This window comes from Uranotaenia lowii, chromosome 2 (genome assembly GCF_029784155.1).
Source record: "Uranotaenia lowii strain MFRU-FL chromosome 2, ASM2978415v1, whole genome shotgun sequence".
In the NCBI taxonomy this organism is placed as follows: domain Eukaryota; kingdom Metazoa; phylum Arthropoda; class Insecta; order Diptera; family Culicidae; genus Uranotaenia; species Uranotaenia lowii.
In genome coordinates this window covers 178,102,484-178,117,959 of record NC_073692.1, presented here as the reverse complement: position 1 = coordinate 178,117,959, position 15,476 = coordinate 178,102,484, and the positions used below count along the sequence as shown (strand labels likewise).

The window sequence follows — 15,476 nt, the reverse complement described above, 5'->3', positions numbered from 1 at the left end:
ATTTTCATTAAGAGAATTTATAAATTGGCACCACAACTGTTAGCTGGCTTGGTTCCACAGAAGAACCAAAAATGATGTTGATTTCCTCAACATCAACGAGATCCAGCAGAAAAATCCTACAGCAAAGAAAAATCTTGAAAATTTCTCCTGTACTGTTATTTTTGAGTGTAACTTCAAGAACAATACTACTAACAGTTCAGCATCAACGTACTGAAGCCATGCACAACTCAGAAACTATACGAATTCCGCAAAATCGACAATTGTCATTTGAAAAGGCTGTTGTTTTTCGCTTTTTGAACTTTAGGGTCAAGAATACCAATAATTATTGGCTACACATCTCCCCTCCACACCGAAAAAAAACAAGTAAAGACTTATACAACGTTTCACAAACTTTGATTTATTTTCAAATTTCCTGCCAATCTCTATAATTAAAAAAAAAATCCATAATTATAGACACATTTGTGGCGTTCGTGTCTTGGAAAAAAAAAATATTCTTATTAAGTTTTATTCATCGAACATATTTTTTTGAATGAATTTGATATAAGGATCTATAATAAGCAATTAGGTAACACTAAACAATCTAGACTGGCGTACTCGATTAATGAATTGGCTAATGTCTGTTTCACATTGAATCTGGTCGATTAAAATAGATAATTTCACCGCAAAGAAATAACGCACAACAAAAGTAAAAATGTCATTTTGAAGGGTTTTTATTGCACTTTAAGGAAAAAAAAACATTAAAATCTTCATCCGCTTTTCGGATTCGGATTTTCGAACTTTTTTTGTGATTCCACCCATCTTTTTCTGCACAGTACTGCTAGTAACCTCATTCGCCATCTTGTTCCACCACTTTTCCATTTGAGCAGGTTTTTTCATGGTTCAGCCACATTTTTTTAGTTTGCCCTTAACTATCGCCCAATATTTCTCGATGGGACGAAAATCCGGACAGTTTGGTGGATTGATACTTTTTTCAACAAAATCGATCTTGTTCTCCTTATACCACTTAACGACATCCCGGCTGTAGAGGCAGCTTGCCAGGTCCGGCCAGAACTTCACCGGACCTTTGTGGAACCGAATGAATGGCAAAACCCTCTTCTGGAGACATTCTTCTTTGTAAACATTTCCATTCATTGTGTCCCTAGTGATGAAAATCTTAGTCTTCTTCCCACAACTACAGATCCCTTGCCAAATCATCAACTTTCGAGCAAATTTATCTGCAAAAACAAACTTGAATCTACCCGCAACATTCCCTTTATGCTTCGCAAGGTAAAATTTGATACCGGGTATTTGTCCAAAATCCATTTTGACGTTAGTTTCGTCGTCCATCAAAATGCATCCGTTGTACTTGGTCAACACTTTCTCGTACAACTTTCTTGCCCTGGTTTTGGCAACCAGGTTTTGTTTCAGCGTCCTGTTGGGGTGTTTGCTTGCAAGATACGACCGCAAGCCTTCTCACAAACAAATTCGTCGAGCTGTACATACTGTGGTTCGTCTTGAACTTTTTCGCCAAATCACGCAAGGAGATTCCAGGATTATTGTGAACTGATAGAATTACCTTTGCTCGCAGCTTCCGGTCATATGTTCCACTTTTACGCCTGGTTTGTTTTGCTCGATCCACCGTAAGGGTCTCCCGGTAACGTTGCAGCAGCGAATTCACAGTCGATTTTGGACATTTCAGGAATTTCGCGATCTTTACCCCTGACCACGTCGGTTTCTCTACGTGTGTGTGCAGAATTTTCTCTCGCCTTTCGCGTTCCGTCGTCGATAACTTTTGACTAACTGCTTCAATCTTGATGAAATTTTCACCACTAAGTAAACAAACCAACCGGATCATGTCAATAGATTTGCGATGTGACAACTAGGGGCGCTGCAGTAAATGAAAAGATGCGACCAGATTCTATGTGAAACAGACTTAACTAGGTCATCACGCTTGCGGATTAGGGGAGCAGGCGGTGGTTTAGGCACTTTCGAACGAAAACAGCTGTATTCATTGCATCAGTGGTCACGAAAGGCTCAGAAAGCATGCCTCACTAACATATGGCTTGACAAACCATTGCCTTTATACCAAATTCTTCGGTGAAAATTGAAGTCTCCGTCTCGTCAATACTATGGCCATCCCGAACAGTGTAGTAAAGAATGTACGGAATTAAATTGCATCACTCACTGAACCTCAAAAATACCCAAACTTGAGAACTTTCTCCGCCAACCCGAATGAAACTCCCTCCCTACAGGTTTGGCTATTGGTGGCATAACCCAAAGTTAAGCTTTTAAAGGAGAACTCATCCCCCAAAATCTGACACCGCAATAAAATGGAAATCAAAATAAAAAAAATTACTGCAGGTACGGGAATCACACCCATACCTGCAATGGCTCTGCGATTACCATCTCAGGATGCTAACCGCTCGACCACCGAAGAGTTGTTGAGAGAGGCAGCTGCATCATCGTATATGCGAAACTTTCTGCGAATGAAGCGGGAATAAAAGTTATCCCCCAAAAAAAACAGTTCTTCGCTTTGAACTTACCCCCCAAACCAAAATCTGCCACGATGGAGGTAACAGAATAAGATGCGCTTACAACAAAACCCCCCCAAAAAAACAGTTCTCCGCTTGAAGGACAAGTTTGGCGTATTGGCAAGCTGTGAGTTTTTCACAAACTTAAGTTGTCAATCTTGAACTTAGGTTTGGCGGGTGGCAGTTCTCAAGTTTGGGTATTTTCGATTTTCAGTGCTTTCAAATAGCTGTTACTTTTTACCCATTGAGTATTTTCAATTGAAATTTTGGGTGGAATTAGTTCAATGTGTATTTGTTTATGCTGTGTAAGTTTCACTAGCAGATGTGCAGTCGTTGCGAAGATGAAGTCGGAAGAACAGCAGCAGCGCAAAGAAATTTTGCGCACGTACCTCGAAAATCCGGATCTTTCTCATCGTGCCATCTGAAAGAATCTGGGAATGTTACATCCCACGGTGTCTTGTGTTTTAAATCGGTACCACGAACGTTTGACCTTCGATTGGAAAGGAAAAAAGTAAAAAAAAAAAGGGACCTCCGTATAATGTTAAGGATCACAAGCGGGTAGTTCAGGCTTTCAAGAGGAATCCCAACAGTTCAGTTCGAGATGTGGCGAAGAAACTGAATCTAACCAAAACTTTCATGCAAGATGCGACAAACGTAAAGGACTACACACGTACAAAGTCCAAAAGGCGCCTAATCGAGATGAACGGCAGAATATGTTAGGTAAACAAGTGCACGGAAGTTCTACACCCAGATGTTGTCGAAACCACATTGCCTCGTTATGGATAATAAAAGCAGACTACCGGTAGCTTCCTGGGCTCCAGTTTTCCACCGTTCTTCATAAGTTCGATGTCCCTGAGGACGTTAGAAAGCAGAAGATGCCAAAGTTTGCAAAAAATACATAATTTGGCCAGCAATTTGTTTTGTGCAAAGCAGAGCACCCCATTCGTAACAACTGGAACGGTCAATGGGCAGATGTGCCGAAGCATCTCAACCTCCCGAACGCACCGGAACTGCGGCCAATTGAAAAGTACTGGGCCATCATGAAGCAGACATTTTGGAAGCATCCTAAGGAAGTGAAATTGGAAGAAGATATGAAGAAAACATGGATTGCAACGCAAAAAAAAGTTGGTCTAAATGTTGTACAGGACTTTATGAGTAGTGTAGAGAAGAAGGTTTGTGCAGTTGGATATGGAATTGAAATTGAATAAAACCATTTCTTTACCCCCTGAAAGTTTGAAGGTGTTTGGTTGAACGGGTGAATTTTGCCGAAAATTTTCGTGTGTCGCAATTTGATTCCGAACACTCTTTACTGGTCACCCGGAAAGGGTTTGTAATAATCGATGATAATGTACACCAATTCTTCAAACAACAGTTGATCATGTAATTTACGAGCTCTAGGTATGACGGAAGCAGCTTGTTTTTGACTCTGCTTCGGCTTCTTCTGCTTCCCAATCTTACCTTGGCACGATTGATCGCACATCCTGAACTGAGGCAGTTTTCTTACTGGCGGAATTACCCATGACCTTCCGGTCTAAAGTTTTGTCCACGGGACTCAGTTTCTACCCAATTTTTTTTGTTCACGAATTTTCTTTTCTATCCATGGTTCCGAAATTGAATTTCAGACCTCTCTAATGCTTACTTCTTCCATTTTCGCCAACTGAATTAGAGAAATATTGGGGATAATACACCATTTGTACACGATATTTTTGCTCTTCTCCAGGAATATGCTTCTCATTATCACGAAAATTTGGACAGTGGACCTTACGATACACAGAGTTTTAAGTTAAACTGTAAACAACAACACCCAGCAAAAATCAGCTGTTTAAACGTCATTTGGAATGAGCAGGGCTGTATTGTAACCTCGTACTCGGTTACAACTGTTGTTTTGGGCATTTCGGTGGTAGTTTTGTCCTGAATACTTAATGTCAGTAAATGTTAATTTACACACAGTAAATATTTGAAATTATATAAAGTACAATAAAAATATATATAAAATTGGGCTTTGAAATTGAAATATTTTTCAATTTTTTCATTGATTTTTTTCAGTGTAGGTTCCCGCATAGTAAAATATGATAGGCTGAATCTTCAATATTATTCCTTCCTGATAACATTTATCTTATTGTTTCACGTTTCGTCTTGGCTCAATTAGTGGTATGAATAAGGTTTAGCAATTGCTTTGGTAGCTTTTACTTAGCTCGAAATCAATCAAAGCAAAAGTCCAAAGCATTTGCTTAGTTTGGTATGAATAAATATTTGCTTAGCGGATGTGTACTAAAGTCTTAGAACATAGCTTTTGCTTCGAATAATAGAGCTATCCAACCAGCAGAATCTGAAGTTTTCTAAAGTAAAATGAAAGAAGACGATCAGAAAATTGAAAAGTACGGCTAAAGCAGCCTTGAAGTCGACGAAGCGGGTGGTGGGTGTAAGAACGACCGGAATTTTTTGTTAATGCGTGCTCGTATGTTGATGTTTAAAGAAAAATGAATACATATTCGAATATTGTCAAACAAAAAATGGCCTAAATTTAATATTTATCATAAGCTCTCCCACATGTATTCGGATCGGGATAATCCGATGTATAAAAAAATAGGCAATAGGCGCGCATTTTAATTTAGATTTTTTTTTAAATCTTAGGATTATAAAAAATTATATAAAATGAGAGATCTGTATAATGTTTTAAATTATTACAATTTATTTCTTACTTTGAGCCAATTGGGACTTCTTCCACTATAGCCGGATTTTTTTTTTAATTTGAAATATTTCCTAATTGATTTGTTTATTGTCATCTTAGACGAATGATTTTATACGGATTTTATAACGACAAGAATATGAAAAAAGTTGGGTTATCACTTCGACTTTTCTTTATCCATGTCGAAAATACCTTTTTGAATTGTTTTGAAGTGAAATATTGCTAATTTGATAAGTTCATGACGTTATTGAAGAATTTTTTATTGGAAAAGTCTGCTACCGAGCATGCTTAGAAAATAAAGCAATTGCTATGAGATTTGTCGAGCAATTGCTTCAGATTTTAGCTTTATTCATACCAAACTAGCTTGTTCTAAAAGTAAAAGCTCCTGACTGAGAAAACAGCTGTCAAATAAACTTTATTCATAACAACCGAAGCAATTGCTTTAAGCGACTGCTCGACTGCTAGATTCAGTTTAGCAAAAGCAATTACTAAGTTTTTTTCATACCACCCAATGTGCTTTTGCTCAAACGGATAAAATATCGTTCTTGAATGATACGATCAATACTTCTTGAGATAAACTGATTATAATTGCAACGTGATTAAATGAAAACAAATTATATCTGAAAGATCAGATTAATCATCTCGAAAACAGATTGAGTATTTTTGCAACACGCCTCCAATTTTCTGCTGTTACGTCAAACCGTCCGCTTATCCTTTGGGAACGTGTCCGATTTTCGCTCGGTAGTTTCGGTAGTCGGTTCGAATTTGGACCTTGGTTGTATCAATAAGTGCGTTAAGTGCAAGATACAGTATCCATTAAAAGCTGCCCGCGTCCCAAGAAGGCGAGTACATTTCCTGAACCACGACAACAAACGGTTCAGGAAACCATTGAGACTGCGGTTCTCATAGCAAAACTCTTCAAGAGTCGGAAGGAATCCGAGGCTAAACCTTGAAGCTTAAGGCAGGCAAGAAATACAACCACGCACCAGGGCGTCCACTATCCCGGACAACCAGGCAAATCTTGCCAGCCGAGTCCACGTGATACCACGGCAGCTAGTTTCAGCACGGTAGTGTTCGGCAGCATCGACGGATACCCGCAACAGCCAGATACCCACTCCACTTTATCTAACCCCTGCTCCTCTCGTTTACACAGGATTTGCAGAGAGCACCTGTTTTTCAGGACAGTTGTCCGGCATTCTCACAACAGCGTATCCGGCCAGCCTTCACCACCTTCATCCTTAGCCTCCACACTCCGTTCTTTTGCAGGCCACCAAGGTGGTTTTAAACACTCGTCACTCGAATACTCCGAGTGTGCGCAGGTCCTTTTCGAGCGATATCAACGTGTATTGCCCCTAGAGGACAACCGATCTAATGAGCGTCATGTACAGGTTACACTTCGTGCGAGGGTTAATTCTGACCGCAATTGCTTGTGGAGTCCGTAGTAGGCTCGACTTCCGCTTATCAATCGCTGTCGGGTCTCACGGCTGATGTTATTGTCTGCAGTCACCAGTAAGCCGAGAAAAACTAAGTCTTTGACTATGTCCAGCTCGTCGCCGTCGATCGTGACTTTTTTCATTACTGAACAAGCGGGTTCGGTCGGTCACAGATCCGTAGACCAGCATATTTTTTTTATTAGTTGCTAACCCAGGTGGTTAATCCATTTACGGACTCCATTCCAAGGCACGACGAGCCACCGCGTCCACCCAGTTTGCTACACTGGGTCCATGGGTGCAATTGGATATGATACAATTATGATACAATACTAAAGAACACTGTACTCCCTACGCCATAAAGTCCACCAGGGGCCACTGACCTTTGTTCCCACCTCGAACTGTTTGACACACTTTGCTTCAATAGTAGGAGGTCAATTCACGCTAGTGCGCTCCAAGGCAATACTCGTTTCCGAATCCTCTGTCAGCAATACCTCATTCTTACACAACTCGATGCGCAACCCCTCCTTTGACGAGTTAGGACCCGACATCTCATCGTGTAAATGAGGTCCCCATATGGCGCAACTACTAATTTTGTGGATCTAGTCCAGGAAGTCCAGAAACACAAAGCGAGTTGTCGACGACACTTTCTCTGTTTGGTCACGCGGATCAGGGGGGAAAGCCTCCTAAGCCACGTGTACGACTCAAACTCCTCCGAACTCACAAATAGTGTTGACCTAAGTCACCACTCAGAGCAACTACTCAATCTTCAAGTCGGGTGCTTTACTCACCCGAAGCGCAGATCGAGCTGTAGACCGCCCTTTGCGGTTCGGACGCATCAATTCCCGAAACGCGTGTTGAACTCTGACACCTCCGGCATAAAACTGTGCCTCTCTGACACTGACGTGCAAAACACGTCCCTAAGTGATCGGCCCACCTTTGCGCATCTACTTATTTTGCGAGTCGGGTTTATACCCACCGAAGCTCAAAACGAGTTGGCGATCGCTCTCCCTCCGGTCACGTCCGCATTTCAGGGCCATGACCCCCCGAACGCGTGTTGAACCCTCACCCTCACACCCGAGTACTGGTAGCTAAGTACCCGGGTGCACCACTGCGTGGTGTAACAGTATCGACTTTGCTAAAAATATTCTTCTTGAACATCCCGATTTCATTTCGATAAATATCGACTTCAAAGAACATATTTTACTTGAGCAACCCCGTTTTACTCAATCTAAAATTAGATTGCGAGTTCTGCTTCAGAGAGAGGTCTCCAACTCAAGGAACTCACGAGAGTGCTGCCTACCGAGGCACTCGACGGCGTCAACCCTCCTTCCGAGGGAATTCCATCTATGACGTCATGCAGGAATTTTGGAATGAGATATTTTTAGCAACTGGGGTGTGAGCGCTAGCGTATGGTTTAGGTGAAGCCTGTTGTCACCAACTGGTTGGTAGGCGCCCGGTTAACAACCCCAGCACGGGGATAGTATGAATGTAGTGGTGAACCTGCTTGTCGATATCGCTCCACCCGAACACGAAGATCAATAACCAGTTTGATCTGAGGGCTGATTCTTTTCTCGTCCACTTTTCTTTGGACTGTGAAGCAGGAAGGATCGGAAATAATTTGGATATTCGCGCGTGCATTAGTACAAAAAGGTACTAATTTAAAAACTAGGTCTTCAACAAGTATTAAAAGTTACTTTTTTCCCTCAGTTTTCCCTCCGAGTGCATCCCATATTAGTGCTAGTTTTTAAGTGCGATCAGAATTTGAAGAAAGGGTAATTGGTTTTTAATTTAGATGAAAGTGCGTAGTGGTTCAATTAATTGTATTCTCAGATCACCGGAGGTGCCGATTGTCCTGCAATTCCGTACGAGCAGTTCACAGGAAAGCGATACCGACTTGCGAGAGCCACCCAACAACACGTGGAACGTTTCGACCGACAAGAACACCGTAGGTTCGGCGAAGCGGCATACGCGAGACGGCAACTTGGCAGCTTAGTGAACCGACCTATCGCCAAGAGAACCCACGACCAGGATTTTCCCGGAAACCGAGCTTCTTCCGGGTAAAAATAAGGTTTGAGCAACTGACAAACGAGTGAGTACTCATTATCGAAATCAACCGCCGCATTTTCTTCTACCTATCTAGGTCATCAAGTGATCAACGAACTGCGATAGCTCAGTCGGTTGGGTCGCTGCAGTATTCGAACCCAGCAATCGTGAGATCACGAGTTCGAATCCCGTTGAATTACCATTTTTTTTGTGTTGCTTTGCAACTCCACCAAACTCGTTTGAGCGGATCTGAGATCGATCCGGATGTAAATTTGATGATGACATAACGATCGTTAATTAATTGAACCCACCAAAACCAAACCCCAAAAATCGCACTATGAGAATTTCCTAGGAAAAATTCTTAGATTGGCCATTCTGAAAATAGCACTCTACCACCGTTAATTCTGAGGGAAATTAAATAAGCCAGGAAGCGCTTGCGAGCGCTTAGAGTTAGGGGGAAACACCCAAATAAAATGTAGCAGCTAGCAGTTGGAAAATCGAAAATCTGAAATGTAAACCCACCCACTAACCACCAAACTATTCTGATGGCTTAATACAATAGATCTACAAGTCAAATGAAACTTTGTTGCAGTAGCTTTTATTTATGAGTTGAAGATTTCGTTTTTTTTTTCGGGTTTCGTTGTTTTTACTGGAAGATTGGGTTTACTTCCGATGTTTTTCAGCCCCCAATTCTCCCTCCTAAGCGGTTCTAAGGAATTTGCGTTAGTATTTTTGTGACCAACAAAGACCTTATCTTCGAAGTTGTTATTATTTTCCAAGTAGCTTGTTCAGAGGTCTTTCGTTGGAGTCGACGGTTTGAGGAACAGTGGGGTGATCGGTAATCCAGGGCCAAACAAAATACACCCACCCTATTGATGGGTCTCTTGGCCGGGCAAGCACTAAACAGGGGGATGGTCTCTTCGGAGTGGCGCATCTAAATCATCCGCTTAGCACCTTGATTACTCCCACGCCCAACTGCCTCCCGTTGCAGTGGATTTGGAAGACCCGTCGACGGCCTCTAGTGGGTTTAGTGATAGTTCTCTTGGCCGTACATCTGCAATACGCCGGACTTGCAGACACGTTTCCGCCATGGACCACGAGGAGGTGGAACTACCAGCTCAGAGCAAGACCAGCATATACTTCGTCTTAGACGTACTGATCATTAACCCAATCATTCCTGCTTCGCGTTTAAGTTTGCGGTAGATCTCCTCTACCGCCGCAGATCATGTGCCGACTACGTTCATCGGCAAAGCAGATAAGTTTACTGGATCTGAAGAAAATCGCTCGATGAATAACACCTTCTAGGGCCTTGTTGAACATAATGCAGGATAGATCATCGCCTGTCGAAGCCCTCTGCGTACTTTGAATGAACTCGACAATTCACCCGAAATCCGCACACAGAATTGCGTTCCATCCACCGTCGCCTTGATCAGTTTGGTCAGCTTCCCGGAAAAGCCGTTCTCATCCATGATTTTCCATAGCTCGTCACGGTCAATCGTGTCGTATGCGACTTTGAAGTCGATGAAAAGACGGTGGACTTGATGTTCACGGCATTTTTGGAGGGTTTGCCGTAAAGCGAAGATCTGGTCCCCAGTGGACCGTCCCTCGCCAAAGCCAGCCTGATGAATTTCCACGAATATGTTTAGGCGACATTGAGTGCAGTGATCGCTCGGTAGTTCTCACAATCTATATTTCGCCCATCCTGTAGACGAGGCTTACTCCCTCTTTCCACTCCTCCAGTAGATGTTCTATGTCCCAGATCCGGACCATCAACCGGTCACCGTCTTGGTCTCCTGCTTGTGCGCCGTTCAGGTGTTCATCAAAGTGCTGCTTTCACCTTTTGATAACCTCAAGATTGTCCGTCAGGCTGCCTCAGTCCTTATTCCGGCACATTTCGGCTTACGGCACGAAGCCTTTGCGGGATGCGTTAAGTTTCTGATAGTACTTTCGTGTTTCTTGGGAACGATGTAGCTGCCTCTTTGAGCTCCTCCTCCTCCAGGCGGTGCTTTTTCTCCTGGAAAATTCGGACTTACTGCCTCTTCCGCTGTCGGTGGTTTTCCACGTTTTGACGGGTGCTTCTTTGCACTACTGCAGCTGACGAGGCGTTCTTCGTCCATCACCCTCCTACACTCCTCGTCGAACCAGTCGTTCCATCGAGATCGTTCCACACTCCCGATGACGTTCTCCGCAACGCTGTTGATGGATGTCTTGATGGTATTCCAATGGTCCTCGAGAGGGCCTTCGTCAACCTCGCTCTCTGCCCTATTAGTAACCCAGCAAACATTTCAGTTGGAATATAAGAGACTCAAAAGACGTATTCAAATATATATACCATCAAAAATAGTCGTATATAAGTTTAAAAAAGGTCATATAGCCATAAAAGTGGAGGCAATATACATACTTTTTCGTTAGTTCAAATCCATTATTTCACAATATACAGCATTCTCTATAGAAATCATGGCACAGTGTACATATAACTTGACCAATTGTGCTATAGTGTCGAATGATTTAAAACCATTCGACTGTATCGTATATTAAGTTATTTGCCTCGTAAATCATTCAATAAAATCGTAAATAAAGTATTTCGTCTTATCTACGAACAATTTATCAAGTTACTCGTACAATATTACGATGTATAGCATAATAAACGGTATAGTTTCGGTATTTCTTCAACACGCCATTATGATTCTAGATTGCCTATATAATATCGTATATTTTGGAACCCGATCGTACATCATCACGTACCTGGCAACTTCTTGAGTTGGTTGCCAAATTTTACATCGTAACGATTAAGTTAATGATTTCATTCTTTATTAAGTTGTTGAATTTAATTAATACTTTATTAAGTGAAACCCAAACAATTCGAACATGTTTTTTAACTCCAAATGTTAATGGAAGTTTACATTCAAGAACAAAAATTTTTGCTGTTCGATAACAATTTTCATTATTTCATGTATATATTGATGAAAATTCAAATTCAAATTCAGAATAGACACCAAAGGTTTCAGAGCTGCTTGGGTTATTCTATGGTGAATCGCCCACTCACGGAGAGAACTAGCTAGGGGATGTTGTCCGTCTGGAAGATTCAAAAGTCAGACTTTTTACGTGCTATATGGTACCGTATTGTAATGTGTTACTTACTTGGAACACTTTTCAACTTGAGAACCACAGCGGTTTCGTTTGAAGCGACACAAAATGGGACCGGGATGTTGTTTTCATTTCGATCATCTGATATTGAGTCCGTATTGGCCGGGGTCGTCAGCTCCGCAGAATCACTGGCATTCCAGATTTCGCTATATTTTTTCAGTAAGTGACTGTATGTTCCACTTTTCATTATTTTAATTATGGCACTTCTTTTCAATAAATCAGCGTTCGAGAACATATCCACAATATTTATAACAGTAAAAACATATCCAATAATATTTTTCAGGAACTTTTTTCGAAGATTTTGATAAATTTACCTTTAAATTTATTCAAACGGTTGATGTGCGCCTATCTCGTGAAAAGAGTGCTATGTTTTCAATTGATTACGATCTATGACAGGCAATTACGAACCGATATACACGATGAAATCATAATATTACTATTTGCGATTCTATTTTCCACTATCCGAACTCTTTTACGAATGTACTAAGGAAATCGTTATACAAATACAAAACATTTCATTTAGGGATACTTTTACGATACACATACAACTTCAATATTGCATGATGAGCTTCCGATTTCAAATAACTATTTTTACGACTTGAAGTAGCATTTGTAATACGATATAATGTTTGTTGGGAATTTTCCACAGTTTCGCAAAACTAATGTGCCCCCGAAATAGTCGAATCTACTTTACTTCCGGTCGTGGAGTTTGTTTATCTATAAGTTCACCAAAACTCAATGAAAAAAAAAATCGAAAATTAGCGGACTTGTTAACGATTAGCATATAAGCACTGAAAAAAAAAATCTAAGTGAATCAAATATAAGAAAAAAAATTATTAGAATTTAACGAAAAAGTATAACTAAGCGATAAGAATCATCTGTTCTACGGAAAAGCTGAAATGTCTTCTATTTGAATTTATTATGAAATCAAACTTCATTATCCTTGAAAACCTTCAACGGGACAGTTTTGATTTTTTTAAACTCACATTTGAACAACTTCATTTATCATTTCTTCCTAGAAATAAAATTATGGTTTAAACAGACTAACCAATAGCATGAAATTCTTCCATTTCAGACCACCGCAAGGTGATCGGCTTCAGCTTCGACTCGAACCAGGCCGCCCGGGAGATGTGGGTCCGGGTCGAAGAGCTGATCAGCAATCCGGAAAACATTGCCCTGTCAGCGCCGGGCCGGAAGCGGAAATCCAAGAAGAAGAAATCCACCAAACAGAAACCGCTGGTACTTCCTCCGAAGTCTCAGATCTCCCAGCCCTGTCAGTTCCACCACGTGACCAGTGTTACGGCAGACGATACGGAGCGATACTTCAGCCTCCAAGCGTTTGTGGCTCCACCCGTAAAACGTCCGATTCCGGCTCCCTGAGGGTGGTGGCCATCCCAATGGCGGGGCGATCCCAACGGAAATGGTTGATGGATTCAAATGGGAGCACGTGGAAAGTCTGTGAAAAGAAGAGAGAGAGAGCGTGGTTTTAAAGCTGTAGATTTTAAGAACAATCAGGTCTCTGGAAATGATTCCAAGAAATAGTAGATTTAGCGAATGCAATGCGTTAGATAAGAAGCATCACTGATTAATGTTTCCAAAAATATTGAATCTTTATTTAATTTATGATTTTAATATAAAGAATTGTCATAAATATGAAGGTAATTAACATTGTTAGAAGCTGATGAAAATGTTACCGTCCGAAGAATAAATGGAAAAATAGGACGTGATTTTAAGAAATTTGTTTCAAAGGGTGAGTGTCATAAATAAAAAATAACTTGGAAGTTACAGATCTTCCCAACAATATTTTATTCACATTGTAAATGAAACAACGAATATCAACATAATGCGATCCAAACTTTTATTTAATATCAAATGTCCATTTTTATTTAACCTTGAAGAAATGTAAACCTTTAACAAATTTTTCAAGAATATGAATTGAATCAAAAATCCAAATTACAACTTTTATTTTCGACTCTTCAAATGGTTTCGATTTAATGACGACAGAAGAATGAATTGAAATACAACAAATTGTAAATATTGTGTCTGTGATAATGATAAATTGGAAGATATGAACAAAAGTTTACACAAATCACAAACATCACTAATAGCTAAATCAAAAGAGTATAAACGAATCAGCCGAAGCTAACTCGTTCAGATCCCATTCTCACTTTTCGTAGATAAAATATTATCAATCAAATTCATTGTCAAAAATATGACCACAAAAAAAATCTTCAATTGTGAGTTTTAACTATTTCCTTCATAAAATTGCACTTTCACTCCCTTTTAGCAGTAGTGTGTTACACTTCATTGAAGTTTAACCTGTATCCTCAAACAAATAAATATTATAATGACTGATGAAAGGGATTCTTCAGCAACGTTGGAAGAAACCAGTAGAAGTGAGGATGTCAATTCATAATTGAAAAGCAAATAAATGCGTTAAAAACTGAAACATTTTCAATCTATGTTATTTATTTTCACACCGATAGGTAACAAAAGTTTTTTTTTAACTTTTGTCGGAACAGAGCACATTTTCAAAACATTAGTGAAATCCGAGGATTGAATGTTGAAGTTTCGTATGCATCAAGAAGAAAAAAAATGAACAGTCATCTAAACGATGAGTAGAGTTTAAGGAAGAAAGCTATTTGTACGTCATAAGTCGACTCAAAATGGTTCTTATTTAAGTTTAACTAAAAAAACATAAAGCCACAACAAATTCGCAAGTTTTAACGTTAGCCTATAAATTTGGTCTTACACCCTCACTACCCCAACAACAACAAAACACACGTGTAAATAACCGTTTTCCTCATGTAAGTTGATCAATTCTGAAATAAAGAAAAATATGTGAACCAAATGAAGAACATCAAATCATAGATATCACAAGCAACTAAAGGATTTTCTCGATTGAATCTGTGCATAAATTTTCCCATTCCGTTTTTGGTTCATCTTGTTTGCGTTTTTAATAGCTTTATCACATCGCTGTTTATTGGATGTAAAGAAAAAGTTTCCTGAAACATTCTTCATAAATATTTTAATCATGAAACATTTACTGCTAAAGAAAATCCCTAATGTCTCATTTGATAAATTTCTTCTACTAGCTACGTTTTCCAGCATTTTCCAATGGCGGCTGACAGCGTAACGGTTGCTTGCATCCAAGCCAGAGCTTGTACGATGTTAGTACACCTAGTGACCGGCAGAGCGCAGTACCAGTTGAGCGTTTTCTCCCAAACGTTTGTTCGAGGCGATTATGGAATGTTATTGAAATGTACCTGTATTTTGGATTTTAAAATTGAAAAATGTTTCGGTAAAATTTCAAAACACAAATTAACGTCGGCAGCTTAACGTCAGTTAATTTGGTTGATTGATTGTATTTGTATTAGAGATGTACCGGTAGGCCAAATATTCGGCGCCGAATACCGTCGAAAAACTGTTAAGCCGAATACTCTGCTCACCGAATAGATGAGCTAAGTATTCGGCCAAATAAGCCGAATATTTACTATACAGTTGTAATTTTTTTCAAATAATTTTGGATAGTTCATAAAATATCCAAAAGAAATGTTGTAGATGCTACACAATCATTAAAACTTATGGTTTCAGCAAAACATCTAAGGTGTATCCACATATCTTTCACTGTAGATCGTTCAGGAGAATGCTGAA

At 40.1% G+C, this 15,476-nt stretch overlaps 1 protein-coding gene across 3 annotated transcripts in view; it reads left to right on the top strand.

Annotated features, from left to right (window-relative positions):
- Positions 1-14,673, top strand: part of LOC129742336 (uncharacterized) — a 390,821-nt gene extending 376,148 nt beyond the window's left edge. For all 3 annotated transcript variants that reach the window (XM_055734229.1, XM_055734228.1, XM_055734227.1), the window contains one exon: positions 12,898-14,673. In XM_055734229.1, the coding sequence (XP_055590204.1) occupies positions 12,898-13,202 (305 nt within the window). In that variant the 3' untranslated portion in view covers positions 13,203-14,673. The remainder of the gene's footprint in view (positions 1-12,897) is intronic.
- Positions 14,674-15,476: the final 803 nt, after the last annotated feature.